General features: G+C 32.5%; 1 protein-coding gene and 1 pseudogene across 4 annotated transcripts in view; both read right to left on the bottom strand.

Annotated features, from left to right (window-relative positions):
* The window catches only part of Ascc3 (activating signal cointegrator 1 complex subunit 3), a 363,263-nt gene that overhangs the window by 163,927 nt on the left and 183,309 nt on the right, over nt 1-16,027 (bottom strand). For all 4 annotated transcript variants that reach the window (XM_076858390.2, XM_076858389.2, XM_076858391.2 and 1 more), the window contains one exon: nt 8,303-8,437. In XM_076858390.2, the coding sequence (XP_076714505.2) occupies nt 8,303-8,437 (135 nt within the window). The remainder of the gene's footprint in view (nt 1-8,302; nt 8,438-16,027) is intronic.
* LOC143401679 (arf-GAP domain and FG repeat-containing protein 1 pseudogene) lies at nt 13,691-14,686 on the bottom strand (annotated as a pseudogene).

Genomic DNA, 16,027 nt, shown 5'->3' with positions numbered 1-16,027 from the left:
ACCATGTAATGCTTATAAAGTTAATCAGCTTGAGACAGTGGACTTGAGTTATTACTAAAGAACCAGCTAGTATTATTAGTATAAAACAATATCTAGCTTCTATTTTTGACAAAGGAGTTTAAAGATGTAGGGAATATAACATGCTATCACTCTTTCCGCCTTTCTTATTCTACTTTAAACCTTGTTCACTGAGACAACTCAAAAGAGCCAAAATCTTCAATGCTCTGTTACTCCTGAGGCTATGAGAAGGAAACCCATTATGCCACCTATCCCTGTAGGATAAGGTCCATTAGTCATCTGTTCACTAGATCAGTTAAACCAGTTGTTCTAAATCAGGTTATGATCCTGATTTTGGACAATCATGTTAAACATTTTAGGGATCCAATTTCAGAGATTCTTATTCTCATATGCAGTATGAAAATGGGATCCAATGATCTGATATGCCACTGCCCCCACAGTACTTAGTATTTCTTTTCTCCTGACTCAATTTCATGTTCAATTATTCTTCCATTCTAGTATATGAAACTTCGCTATACCTACCACTCATTTATTGAAAACTATATCCCCATCTACATTACAACCTGTATCAACCCTTTCTCCCACCTCGCTTTAACTAAAAGCTGCATCTTTTCTATGGACTGATTCTCATGCAGCCTTCTCAAGTGGTAAGAGATGAGGTTTCTCTTCCCCAACCCCATTTTCAGGCCATTATGTACTCTCCTTTTGTTAAAATCTTTGCCCTATAAGATTCATTCCGTCAAGCTATGTCACCTGTCACCCAAAGTTATTCAGCAGAGACTTGGCACCTATAGCTCCTTGTCTTTCTTTCTACCCCAATTCCTGTTCTCATTCTAACTTACAGAATTTTCTATGGGTACATTAAAAATTTCTGCTCCTTATGGCCTTGAGACCCTCATTTACATTGGTATCTCCTCTGCTCCAACAATAACAATACTCCAGGTAGTGTCATCAATCCCCATCTATACTACCAGAATCAACACACAAACATCCCCATTTCTGGTTAAAGCCTCCTATATTTCAAGTTTGCCAAACTAATTTTTCTAAGCCCACTTTTTGTCTTTAATGATACCTATAGATCACAATTTTTCTATTTTCTTTCTATTTATCAGCTGTATTACAGTAATACCCTTCTCCTACCCAACTTGGCCTTTATTCTTACTCTTTCTCTAGCTTAGATAGCAGAGCCTAATATTTCAATCACATTCTTGCCAATTTCTTAATTCATCTGCCCTTCTGTCATTACTGCCTGGCAAAATGCCAAACTTGGAGGATCTAGGACAATTAGCGCTTAGGAAAAATTGTATACAATGGTAACTTTAGACTATTCTAGATCAATGACTATAATCTCACAAGCCCTTAACACTGAGGAGCAGTCCTGTAATTTCTTTATAGTAATTTTGTTCTAATATGACTCACAATATTTATAGTAGAAAATTTCTACTTTCCGAAAATTTCTGACCACCTTATTTACCCTTAACTCACAGAATAACCTTACCACCTACTCATAAAGAAAATACAAGATACCAGAGAAGACTCTTTCTTCCCACATTTACCTATACTTACTTCCATCAGAACCTACCTTTTTAGGTACCCTTTTCCCTTTGAAGGAAAATCTCTCCTTTGGTTCTTTGGAATTGACTTCTCTGAACCTATATATAATCCATGGTTTCTTCTCTTTCTCTTATGTAGGTCTTTTAATTCATTCTCACTCTATCTTGGATAGTTCCCACAAATATTAACAGATCACCTCTACTTTGAAAAGACAACATGTCTATGGTCATAGACTCTATCCATTTTTCTTTTCTATATAAGCAAACTTAGCAATATTGATAGTTATACTCAGTTTTTTAATTTCAACACTCATTAGCCAACTTTATATAGGCTTTATTCCCCACCATGTGAATGACAAAGCTTCTAAATTAGGGCATTAATCTTTCATGTTGCCAAATATAGTGAATATACTTGGCCACTCACAGCAACTCTCCATATAGATGATCTCTTTCTTCTCCTTGAAACACTTTTCCTTTGCCTCTGTGACATTAAACTCCTTTGGAAAGTCCCTTTCTGGCTCATCTTCCTGTATTTAATCTTAAGAGTTCTTAAGAATTGGTCCTGGGATCTTTTGTCACTGATCCTCTCTCTAAACCAGAATGTTCTTCTGATATACAAGACTCATATCCACCCAGATAGTTATTTAACATTTCTAAGTACACAGGCATCTCAAACTCTGTAAGTCCAATGACCAAGTCCTATCAATATTTCCGAAATACTTCTCCATGAATTCACCTAATTGTTCTTCCCATCTCCTCTTGTCCTGACTATGTACAATGATACTTTCATATTTTTAAAAATTTATTAATTTACTTTTGGGGATACTAGAGATTGAACCCAGGGCTACATGAATGTGGGCAAGTGCTCTTCCACTGAGATACATCCCCAGACACTGTAATGATCTTTTTTTATAAGTACAGTACTATTCAAGCCAAGCCCTTCTTCCAACTGCTCTAAACATTACCTAAAATACTGAATCTGGAACATGATTTACAAGGCCCTCATGATCTAGTTCTTGCTCACTACATTAGGTTCATCTTATGACAGTTGTCATCTGCCATCATGCTTTATATTTTAGTCATTTTACCTTCACCACACTTTCCTTCAATGTCCCATTGTTTTTTGATGTCAGGGAGTTTTCCTTGCACAACTGTCCGCCCTCCTTACTTTTTCCTTTCCTTTCAGATGTGAACTTACATATCACATGCTGATGAACAAACACCACTCTCTAACACCATCAGTCTAGATCATATCCCACAAATTTACTTTTCTTAGCACTTTATTCCTCTTTATTATTATAAATACAATTAAAATAAATTGTTTAATTAGTAATTTAAACTCTGTCTTTCTAGAATCCTAAGTCTTTAAGGATAAAGGGACAGCTACGTTTCTTCCTCAAAATATTTCCAAAGCAATATTTCTAAAGCAAAGAATGTTAAACAGCCCATAAAATGTACTCTCACATTCCTCAGTGAATCTTCCTGTATTTTACGGACAGGAAGGAAAAGTAGGCCCAAATTTTCACAGTCATATCAATATTTATAGCAGCTCAATTCACAATAGCTAAACTATGGATCCAACCTAGATGCCCTTCAATAGATGAATGGATAAAGAAAATGGAATATTATTCAGCCTTAAAGAAGAATGAAATTATGGCATTTGCAGGTAAATGGATGGAGCTGGTGAATATCATGCTAAGCAACATAAGCCAAATCCAGAAAACCAGAGGCAGAATATTTTGTCTGATATGCTGATGCTATTTCACGATAATGCAGGCAAGGGCTAGGGAAGAACAGAGTTACTTTAGATTAGGTAGAGGGCAGTGAAGCGAGGAAAGGGGATATAGGGATAAGAAGGACAGTAGAATAAATCAGACATTTTTATCCTATGTACATATAAGACTGGTAGGATTCTACTTCATGTAAAACCAGAATGAAAAATTATAATCCATCTATATATGATGTACAAAAGTGCATTTTACTGTCACATGTACTAATTAGAACAAATAAAAAAAATTTTAAAAGTATCCATACAAGAGTTGGGCTATAGAAATGAAAAGATAATCAACTCCCTGCTATGTCATTTTCTGGCAAGCAAGATCTTAGAGATATGAGATTTGAAAGTTATAATGGAATACCATTATGTTGTGTGTTTATGAATGTTATAAGTTGTGTGTAGTCACAGCTGTGGCTTTTTAACTACTGATCATCATCATGGTGACTAATTCTTAAATTCAAAAGTTCTAGTAGTAGTCTTGAATTTCTGGGAAGTACCTAATTTCTTATACAAAATCCTTTTGTATTTAAACTTTATGTAGAGCAGCTTATTTTACTGAATTTTGAATGACAGATTGCATGTCTTCCTCAATCCACTATAAGCAGGTTGCCAGCAGAGTCTATTCATCTTGACACTTATTGATCTGGTAACTACTTTATACTCAGTAAATATTTACTGAGTGACCACCAGCAAAAACAGTTTGAGGTTTATGTGTATAAAGCCATTCATAATGACACAGATAGCCTAATCCCCATAACCAATTACCATATATCAATCTTGCTGTGCTAATTATTCACTTTAATTTAGGAGAAAGGAAGTACTATAGGTTCTGTTCCATGATATATCCCTTGAAAGATGGTCTTGGTTCTCACATGGTCTGTCCTGATTATTACTATAGTACAATAATATAGTAACAAGTTAGCATTCAGAGAGCATCCTGGTTAGCAAAAAAAAAAATCTCATCTACAATTTTCATCCTCTTTATTCATCTGGTCATCTTAAATAAATATCAAAATAATAATTAAAAAAACAAACTGAAATGTAATTTTAAACTTAAAATCTTCTCATTACAAATTTCTGTATCTCCAGGGATTTATAACATTATTTATTTAATTTGTATGTGTTTATAGTGCTTCCCCTACTCAGGTATTTTCAAATATTGCAATGAACATGCTCCCCCACCCCCAAAACAGCATGGTTCCTTCACAAGATGTATAATTTTTTCAAAACAAATCTATTCTATGTTTCTAAAATACATTTTAAAGTACAGGAACAAAAGTTGCTGTAACAAAAATTTACTTAAAAGTAATAGAAGAAATAAGGAGAAAATCCCACTGTTACTCCCTTCTTTAAAAGTGTCTCATTTAATCAAAGTAAGCCATGTGAAATGAACACCTGGGTTTGGTGAATTTCTCCTCTCTGAAAGAGAAAATGAATTCCATTTTTTAGCACTTGAATTCACATCACAAAATTTGGTTCTTCAATAGTCTTCAGCAGCATCATAACTAAGCATACAAGTTAAGTCCTCCGTGCTCTGAACGAAACCTACATGCATAGCCCTCTGTGAATCTTATAGTCCAATGACTAGATATTATTCTCTGAATATATCTAGTATTTTACTTTAATGGTCTTCTTATTTTCTCCTTGGAATGTCTATTGAAATCTGAGACCACTAGCTTAAACTTAACCTGCTTCCCTTTTGTGTTCCCACTGAACTGTTTTTCCTTTTCTTAAGCAATAACACTTCTTGATTTACATAGTACATATGTATGTACATATTCATTTCTAAATCCTGTTGAGTTGCCTGTATCTCAGAGGTAGAGGCCTTGCCTTGTTTAATCACTTATCATTTAGAGTGTCACTCAAGACATGATCAATTTTAGTATTGACAAGTTAATTTAAAACTGAATGTTTTATTATACAGTCTAAAATAACGTCTTAATTTACAATATTTAATTGAATTGCTGACCATACTTTAAAATCCCCTACTGTTATATATGTTTGATGTCTATGTTTTGTTAATTATAAATTTTTTTTTCATTTTAAAAAATTCCAATTTTAGAACACCAAGATTAAAGGTGCTGGAAAAAGATTAGCTATTAAAATATATTACCAAAATGTTTTGTAACAGGATTGAACTGATCAAATACCACAGAAAATCTGAGTGTGCTAAATCCTCAAATCATTTTCAGAATTGAACATTAAAATGTTTAGTTTTTGACAATTTATTTGGGTTAAGAATATATAATCTTTTTAACGTATTTCATCCAATGATATTTTCATCCAAATTTTGTTTACTCATTTTATTTCTTCTTTTTCATTCATTAGCTTACTTTTCATTTATTGGCAGCTGTATTTCTTAGCTATTAAATTTAATAAATGCACATATTAAGATGTTAATATTAACTAATCTATTGTAGTTGTAACCAGTATTTCTACCAACCTGTTTGCTGCCTTTTATTGGTTCAAATCATGATTTAGATATAGAAGTGTCTGGGAAAATTATTTACTCTCCCTTTTAGTTTATCTATAAAATGGGTATAAAAATCTTTAAAGGACAGAATAATAGTGCAGATCATATGAGAAAGTTAAATTGAAAGCACCTATTATAATGTCTGCCTTAGAATAATAAAAGGAAGGAAAAAAAGTAATTCGGGGGTTCTTGCTATCAGAAAAACACTACATGAAGAGATGGGAATATAATGGTAAGCAAGACAATGCTTCTTGAAAACATATATACAACAGATGTGTTAGGAATTCATTCTTTTTTTTTTTTTAAATCCAGTAACAGTTGAATCAGGATAAAAAAACAAATATAATAAAATTATGCAAAAGATATAATAACCTGGGCCAGGGTTGTGGCTCAGTGGCAGAGCCCTTTCCTCACCACTGAGGTAATATACTCAGTGAAAAGCTATTTAATAACCCAGTGAGGCACTGGGTTCGATCCTCAGCATCACATAAAAATGAATAAGTAAATAAGTATCGTGTCCATCTACAACGAAAAGAATATTTTTTAAAAAAAGATATAATAGTAAGTAGGTAGTTTCAAGTCTACCCCAACTGTATTAAACCTTTCCATTTCTTGTATTATTTCTTTATCAGCATAGTGATCTGTGAATTTGTGATTGGTGACACTGCCTCAAATAATAAACACAACATAAAAATGTTTCGTATAAATTGTAACTATATGTCACAGAATAAATTCCATGCATATTTGAATACAGATATGCCATAATCAAGGAAAAAGAGAACCAATCTCCAGCATCAGTTGTTATGAGGACTGAATTAATTATATTAAGCAATAGAAACATTCAATAAGAGTTAAATATTATTACAACAATTAGACAAAGAACATAAATTATAACAGAATACCAATAGCTCTCAGAACTAATAAGAAGGTTTGCAGTAACCAGAAATCCACAAGGTGGCTCTCAAAGCTTGGCTTTTTAAACACAATAGGCTGCTTTCTATTTCTAAAGAAATAAAATAAAATTTGCAAATACAAAGTTGACTTTCAAAAACTAATAAATTCATGATTAACAAACAATCAGAAGAATGCAAAGCTATATAATAAATTTATTTATTAAAATATTTTATAAAGTGAAAAAAATAAAGAAAATAAATTTCACAGTTATAAATTGAGAGAATCTGATGTTCAAAACCACTGGCATTGGCTTCAGAATTTAAAATGTCAAAATGAAATTGTAAAACAAAACTTATAATGGGGGCAGGAAAGATGGTGGAATGAGATGGAAATCATTACCATAGGTACATGTATGACTGCAGTTATGGTGTGATGCTACATTGTATACAACCAGAGAAATGAAAAGTTGTGCTGCAACTGTATACAATGAATGAAAATGCATTCTGCTGTCACATACACCTAATTAAAATAAATAAATAATAAATAAAACAGTACAGTCATGAAAATTGTGTTTTATTAAGATAATAAATGTGAAGTATAAAGACAAGTCTGGCAACTGTAAATGATCAGTTAAATCTTTTGTTATGAATATAAAAATGTTGAAATTACTATTATTTATGTCAAAGGATTTTTAAATTTAAAATTAATTTTCATAGTTTTAAATTAGAATCAGCATTCCTTTTCTGCAAAGGGACAGAGAGTAACTTACAGTCTGTCACAACTACTCAATTTTTCCCTCTGTGGGTCTAAGAAAGCAGTCATAGATAATAAAATAATAAATTTGACTGTTTTCTAATAAAACATTAATTACAAAAATAGATGGTCACCCAAGGCCCTTTGTCATAGTTTGTCCAAACTTGATGTAAATTATTAAATTGATATAATTAAATAAAATCTTCTATATATCTTAAAAGAGTACCAATACACAAATTACCTAGAATAGTTCTTAAATGTAATGTGCATGAATTCACTTGGGAAACAGGTTGAAATGTAGATTCTTATTTGGTAAGCCTGAGATTCTGAGGATCTGATTTTCTAACTAGAATGCAGATGATCCCATGGATTTTTAGTTATTTGAGCATACAACAATTAGTAAGGTAATATTTTCAAGCTTTTTGGCTTCAGGGTTCCTTTACATTTTTTAAAGACCTTTTGTTTATTTAGGTTATATCTGTCAATACTAACCTCAGAAGTTAAAACTGAGAAATTAATTTAAAATATTAATTATTTAAAAGAACAAAAACCCAGTAGATAACATATTTTTTGAAATTTAACTGCATTTCACATTTTAATTACAATTTAAAAATCAGGAATAAGTATTCCATTAAAGTCATATTAAAAGAAGTGATAATACATCAAGTAGTGGGACCTTTCAAAAGATCATTTAGTCAAGAAAAAAGTCAATAAATCTATAAAATTAATGTTTTAGAATTTGTAGATGATAGATATTTCATATGTAAAATACCAGGTATTTGTGGCACATTATTTGCTTTAGTTCCTTATTGCTTGCTGTAATTTGTATCCTACCTGTTTTTCTGCATGTCCATATTCAGGTCCTTGGGTAGGTAAAAAGCAGGATATCTGGCCACAATTTTTTGCTCTTTCTATAAGAGACATAGCTGTTCTTACAGTGGCATTTCGAGCATGTACAAACACCATCACCTACAATAAAGGAAAATAGATTTAATATTCCAGTTCATTAAATTATATCTCAATACAAAATCATCTTATATAATCAATGATAAATCTTTCAAAACAAATTCCAATGTATGAATTCTCCCACAATGCCATGTTTTTGAACAAAGTATATACAGAATAAAGGCAGGTTAAACAAAAATCCTTAACATGGCTTTATTATTGGCCTATAAATTAGTTTATATCTAATGGTTTCTATAAAATGTGTTCAATTTTGTGCATTTCTCTTCCAAAGTCATCATTCATAATGCTTTTATTCATATTATAAATTTGAAAAAATGACCAAATGAAAAAGCAAAATTATTTTTATCATAGTAATGAAGTAATTGTGGGGAAGGTGGAGATCATAAAAGAAACGCAGGGGAGAGGAGGTACATAGCCACAGGCAGCCAATACAGACTGCTAATGGTTTCCTTAGTTTATTCTCTTCAGGTGAATTCACACTTTGCCTAGGTGTTCCTGCTAGGGAAACTGCAGGCAGCCTGCAAGGTCAGCTTGAAAGAGTTGCCACATGAGCTGTAACGAGCAAAGCTGAAGAGGTCGGGTTGCCTGAGTTCCTGGGAGACCACATCTTGCCACAGTGTGCACCAGATGCCAGACATGGGGACTTAGGATTTAATGTTTGCCATGTTGCATTTCAATATTCTTTGGTCTGATTGTTCCTTATTATTTTCCTATGCCGCCCTCTTTGAAGGAGAATGTTTACCCTGCACCACTGTATTTTAGAAGTTTGTAACCTTTTTCTATTTTTATTTTTATTAAGGACTCAAGGTTTGAGTTGGCCTTGAGACTCTGAGGACTTTGGAATTGGACTTTTGAGCAATGCTAGAATGGTTAAAATTTGGGGGACTCTTAGAGATGGACTGAATGCATTTTGCATGATGAGATGGACATAAGCCCTTGGGGGCCATGTGTGGAATACTATGATTTAGATCTTACATATCCCCAAATGCCCATGAATTAAAGGCTGAGAGTCCAGCTTGGCAATATTAGGAGGTGGTGGAAACTTTAAGAGGTGAGGATAAATGAAGATTTTAGGTCACTGGGGGCATTATTTCAAATGTGTCAAAGCTGGTCTTTTAACCCTCTCTCTTTCCAGCCACCATGAAGTCAGCAGCTTATTCTACCATGTCTCCAACTTAATGTTCTCCCTCACCACAGACCAAAAGTAATGGGACTTTCTGAACATAAAAAGAAATTTATGAAAGCATGAGCCAAAATTAACCTTTACTGTTTTTAAGTTGATTATCTTAAGTATTTTATCACAGCAATGGAAAGCTAATACAATCTATAAATTATCAAAGAAAATGTTCTCACATATGTGATGCTAAAATTCACAATGGAGTAAAATCTCTTAACAATCATTCACAAAACTGGAATGTTTAAATAACTAATATTCTTTTAGCATCCATTCAACATAAAGGTAAGCAGATAATCTGGGAAAAAATCAGAATTTCTTCAAAGAAAAAAATCTCCAAAGCATTTAGAAAAAAGGGAGAGAAAAACATTTAAGTCAACTGAAAAAATTTAACAGAAGTTAACAATAAAGTTATAAAAGCTTGAGATTTCACACTTTATCAGAGCTCTCAGTTGCTGATAGTATTTTCAAAACAAACATAATACATACACATATGTGTATAAGTACACATACATATATGTAAATGTGTGTATATATGTATGTGTGTGTGTTGTTTTTGCAGCACTGGAGATTGAACCCGGGGCCATGCAGGTGCTCAGTGAGTGTTCTGTCACTAAACTACATCCCAAGTACAAATTTTTTTTTTTCTTTTTATGATGCTACAGACTGTACCCAGGGCTCTGAACATAAAAGGCATATGCTCTACCATTGAACTACATCCCTGATCCATATGAACATTTTTAAAGAGTACACTAATAGAACTTATTTCAGAAAGTGTTGCTTTTACTTGAAAATGTCTTCTGTTTTCTTATTTTTGAATAAAGAAAACTCTGATTTTGGTGGGCTCTCTAGCTTGCACAGAGGAAATATCTTTACCTCACAGAATGTTAAGAGACTACATTTAGGCTCAAATTATTATATTCTCATAATTACTGACATAATCTATTTAAGACTAAGTAAAAAGGAAAAGTCTGTTAACCATAATGCCCAGATGAAGCTTCACCAGTTCCAAATCTGTCACAATCTACCATTTTATCTCTTGTAAAAGGTAGGAACATTTCAACTGCAAGTTTGACAAGGTAGATTTTTTTCTTCCACATAAAAATAAAATTTATTATCTATAAAACCTCAGTAACCCTCAACTTTATATTTTAATCAAACTTCAATTAAAAAAAGTTACTTCTTATTTTGTTTACCTATTTATTCATTCAAATGTTTCTAAGCATATAGTCACTTTCAAGCCGTAAGAAAGCTAAAAAAATGAGATAAAGTCCCCACCTTCACTGAAGTGAGAACCTAGTATGGTTTAAAGAAACTCGAAATATTTTTACTTGATAAATATTTACTGACCATGTATGTGTAAAATACTGCTAAAAGGAGAAATATGAAAATGTCTAGACAAGACATGGGACCTTCCATGAAAACCTGTATAAGAAAGAAAATAAAACTACACATGATTTAGACAGTGGAACCAAAGGAAGGATGGAATGAGGATAATGTAGAAATTCTAAACATTAAGCTGGTGGGTCTCCTTATTCATCCATCCTAAGATATTTATGTAGTGCCCACTATGTACCAAGTCTTGTACTGAGTAACAGTTATACAATATTCCAAGACTCCAAGCTGTATACTTTTTTGCGAGGAAATAAAACAACTAGGATATACAGCCTGGCCTGGCTGTAGAAGCAGGGTACATAATAGAGGCTAAAGTAGTTTTTGGAATATTTAACTTTGGTATCTTTGGTGTTAACTTGAAGAAGTATTTTTCTCTTCCTTTTTTACACTGAGACCCAGGAACTCCTTCATCAGATTCACTGCTGGTGCTCATTTAAACAGATTTGTAAGCTCTCTTCTAAGACCATCTGAGTAAGAAGAGGGGTGGGATCAAGAAACTGAATTATTAACAACTACAGAGATCACTGAATTATTATGTGAAATTATTTAATAAGTACACTACATATTTATCCTCCCCAAAGTCAAAGAAAAGAAAAATAAAACCACCACTATAAAGATGTTTTTAAAGGTATTTTATATAACAAGTAGAGCCTCAAAATCATTTACCAGATAAGCTAGGGTAATATAATATGACAAGATTTTTATTCTCCATAATGCAAATGCTACATTATGTAAATTCTTTTGAAATAAAGATACAGTGAACATAAGGGAAAGTAAAATATGACCCTAAATCATCATTAATTATTTCAGTCTGACTTGTCAACTTATCACTTTGCAAATTATTTTCTTCTGTAGCCAAGAGAAATATTAGTTACAACTTAAAGTAGCAATTTCTTTTTATTAAAGAATCCATCATGTCTTGTTCATTAAAGTAACCAATTTTTCTTTTTAAGATTTTTCTGTCTAGAGGCTTCAATAGAAGTCATTACAAGGTTTTGGGTCTTTATAAACATACTTGATTTTATGGTTTGTTAATTTGGTTAATTAATTTAAACAGACTCATGAAAATTACAACTAACAGAACAGCATTGTTTCATTTGGCAGAAATAATTCCAAATCAATCTTGGAAATTCTTTTGGTAACTGAGAAGCAGTTAAATGAGCATGTGTCATTAAAATAAAATTAAAATACTGAGGTTCAAGTCCATAAGAAGCTGAATTTAAATTGACAGAATTCTTTGTATTTTTAATTTCAGGTTTGTTAGGTTATGCATTTAAAAACTATTTTACATATTTATTTTTAGTTAAAAGGACATTTCATTTTTAAAATATATGCTGGAACCAGTGTTAAACTAGCAGAAACAGTATGTGAATTTGAATTCTAGTCCTGTTATCTAACTTGTCAAAGTGTTCTTCACATGAGACATTGATTAAAATTTTAAAAGATCAGATAACAATCATTCAAAACTCTGGAATAGGAAAATAACTAAAAATTGCTTCAGAATATATTCAAAGGAAAGAGCAACATATTATCTGAAAAATAACCAAAAATTCTACTTTGGAATATTGCTGAATAACAGTGTAACTCAGAAGGAAATACTTAATCCCTTCAATCCTTACTTCCCCAAGAACACACATGAAGAGTTAAAATATATCACAGGATTACTATAAGGATCAATACATACTTACATAATGTAAGTAAAACACTATATTAATGAAAGGAAAGGCTCTCAAATTTCAAAAAGCTTCAGGCTCACCTGTCAGGCTTGTTAAAAACACAGATTACCTTACCACCCTTTCTGATAAATTGTGTCTGGGCAAACTAAGAAACTAAATTTCCAACAAATATCAAGGAGATCCTACTATTCTTGTTTAGGAACTGTGAGAACCTCTGTCATAACTAAGAAGCAGTTGTACCATAGTTAGGATAATAAAAAAAATTAATTTAGTCTAAAAGACTAAATATAGAATAGTATATGTTACAAATTGAAACCTACATAAATACTTCTTCCTCAGTTATGTGCATATGTGTGTGTGTATCTAACACTACACTAAATAATATAAAACCTCTAATTATTTTCTAATATTTATTTTTTCATCTGAAAATTGTGGCAAAACATGATTAGCTTTGTTTATTATGAAGACAAGTATCCCTCTACATTTAAAAAAAAATTAAGCATGCATAAATACAAGAGCTCTTTAGAAAGGAAAATTTCAAGAATGAATAAAACCTTCCAATTTTGACTTTGTAAATTTCCATTAGCAATGGTTAATTCATTCCAAGATATAGGACAGCACCTCCAAACTGGCTGAACTATTTCCCCAGTAACATTTCTCACACAACAATATGTTAAAATTACAAATACTGATATGCACAAATAACTAATTACTAAAAAAAATATGTACAGTATTGCAGCATAATGATATGGTATCTGCAGTAACTTAATATTAGCCAATTTTTAACATACATGATATTGCTACCTTTTTCTGCCATTGCAGAAGTTAAAATTTGTTACTGGAGTCATCTGTTTTGCACATATTACCTGGTGTTTAACACACAATGCAGGATTTTAAAAGACTTATCTTGTGTTTAAAGCTGAGATCAGTGAAATATGACAACAGGGCCAGAGGCAGAGAGATGTAATGTGACCACATAAAAGTTCATTTCAGTAAAGTGTCTATATAAAGCTAAAAGAAAGGATTAGTTGTTGAGTTTTCTATTAGAAATTGTCTTTTTGGGGCACCAGTCATAAAAGGATTACCAGAAACTCCAGCAGCTGCAACTTGACGAAAAGTGGTTACTACTGGCTTTGTCCAAAAGCCACAAAACCAGCACCACTGGGCTGCTGAGAAAAAGCTGTGTGTTGAGAGAAAGCTGCTTGGGCTGGAAAGGCGGGCTATTAAAAACTGCCACGAAAGACTATAAGAAGTGGCGAATTCTGCAGGCATGTTCATGGAGGCAGTGCCAAAGGGTGCCGTTGTTGCTCCTCTAGCATTGGTCTGAAATGGATTTGTAGGAGATGCCACAGAAGGGCTACCAATAGCAACAAACAAATTTGTGGAAGGCATAGGTCCAAGTGGAGCAGGCACACTTGAAGAAGCAGGTTGTGTCTGTGCAGAAGCATCCACTGGTACTGTTCCAAAAGCTGATGCTAGCATTAGTTATGGAGTACATGCATTACTGGAAGTGGCAGCAAAACTAAAAATGTGTCTGATTTGGCCAGGGCTGCATACTTGTCTGAAGACACACTTAAATGACTGAGAACTGAAATCACAGAATCAATAGGAGTTTACCTGTGGTCCCCAAACCACTCCTTTCATCACCACCTTGCCCAGTACTAAAACTATCTAAATTAGCAAGTGCTGCATATTTTGTCTGCTTTCTGTAAACCAGCTTCATTTGCTGAAACTTTACTAATAGCTGATGCTGTCTGAAGACTCTGGGAAGCATTGAAGGTTCTAAAATCAGCTCTGAGAATTTGGGGAGGTTATCAAAATGAGAAAAATTAGCATTTATTGATCCAGAATTTCCACCTCTAGTTTGGGGTTGAAAAGAAGAGTGACTTGCTGTGGGAAACCTCCAAAATTACTCAAACCACTAGACTGTGAAAATGTACCAAAGTTTGCAAAATCTCTATTTGCAGAATTAGTAAGTTTTACTAAATGTACTAGAAATCCAAGCATTATAGAAATATTTGGCTATCTCCTTGCTAATTTTTTCTTGGTTGTTTAAAATCTCCATAAATTATGTTTCTAAGCCTTTGGCCATGTTTTCTACTTAGTCCTACTGCCAATTCTATCTGTATAAATTCTACAAAACTTCATGGCCCAGTTCTAATGATCCTTATCTAACTTCCCCAGTGAAAATGAATCACTGAACTTTGTTCATACATACGCATTGTGTAACCACAAGATGTATATAGGTCTTTCCATTATTATGACTAAGAATAAAATACACCACTTATTGAGTGCTTACCATATGCTAGGCCTCATACTAGGAACAACATAAATCTTACTACTAACAATATAACGAGGTAGTTAATTTTATTGGAATTTTACAGGTGAGAAAACTCAAGATCAGAGTTTTAATCATTTTCCGTTCATTCAAGAGCAGGGCAGGGAATTAGCCTCAGATTTAACATTCCAAAGCCTAATTTCTTTTTATCCAGTTACATTCCTTCCATGGGTACTGTATATTAATTTTGAAATCTCCTTATCATTCTCCACTACTTTTCATCCAACCAGTGGGCACTCAAAAAATAATGATGAAATTCAAATGTTAAAGTTGATCAGCTTCCACAAAGCACAGATTTGAATTTAAAAGACTATAACTCATAAAAGGATATAGCCTGAGTTAATACTTTTCACTGACACCTTTATTAAAATGTGGTATATGAAGGGCACTTTCAATTATTCAACTACATAATTAATTTTCCTGGATAGTTTTATTTAAATTAGCAAATCTTTCAGTGATATATAACAGTTTCTGGTTAGCTTTTAAAAAAATTGTTGAGAAAATGTGTATTTTAATGCTACAGGAGGATTTAAAGTTAGTGACTTAAAAAATAAACAACTTTTAAAATAAATAATTCTCAAAGAACCCCAAATTCTGGACACTGAAGTCAAAGATAGTTTCTGAAATAAAGCTATCTATGTTAAATATTAATCAATTTTATTTTTTAAAAAGTGCTAATAGTATGAATGAAGAAAGCATTCTAAGGAGTCCAAAAAAAGATAAGAACTGAGAAAATTTGATAACGATGCAGCATACAAAAATCAACATAAAAGAATCAGTGGCATTGTTTTACAATAATAATAAACTTGATGAGGAAGAAATAATAAAAACAATCCCATTTACTATTGCTACGAAAAACCAAACCAAAAATTGAATTAACAAAAATCTAGGAATAATTTAAGCAAGGAAGCTTAAAGGCCCTTAAAATGAAAATTAGAAAACATTGATGAAAGAGACTGAAGGAAGACAACAACAACAACAAAAACAAAAACAGAAAGAAGAAGAAAAGA

This window comes from Callospermophilus lateralis, chromosome 6 (genome assembly GCF_048772815.1).
Source record: "Callospermophilus lateralis isolate mCalLat2 chromosome 6, mCalLat2.hap1, whole genome shotgun sequence".
NCBI classification, from domain to species: domain Eukaryota; kingdom Metazoa; phylum Chordata; class Mammalia; order Rodentia; family Sciuridae; genus Callospermophilus; species Callospermophilus lateralis.
Note: the sequence above shows the minus strand (reverse complement) of the source record. Positions and strands in the feature narration are given on the sequence as shown.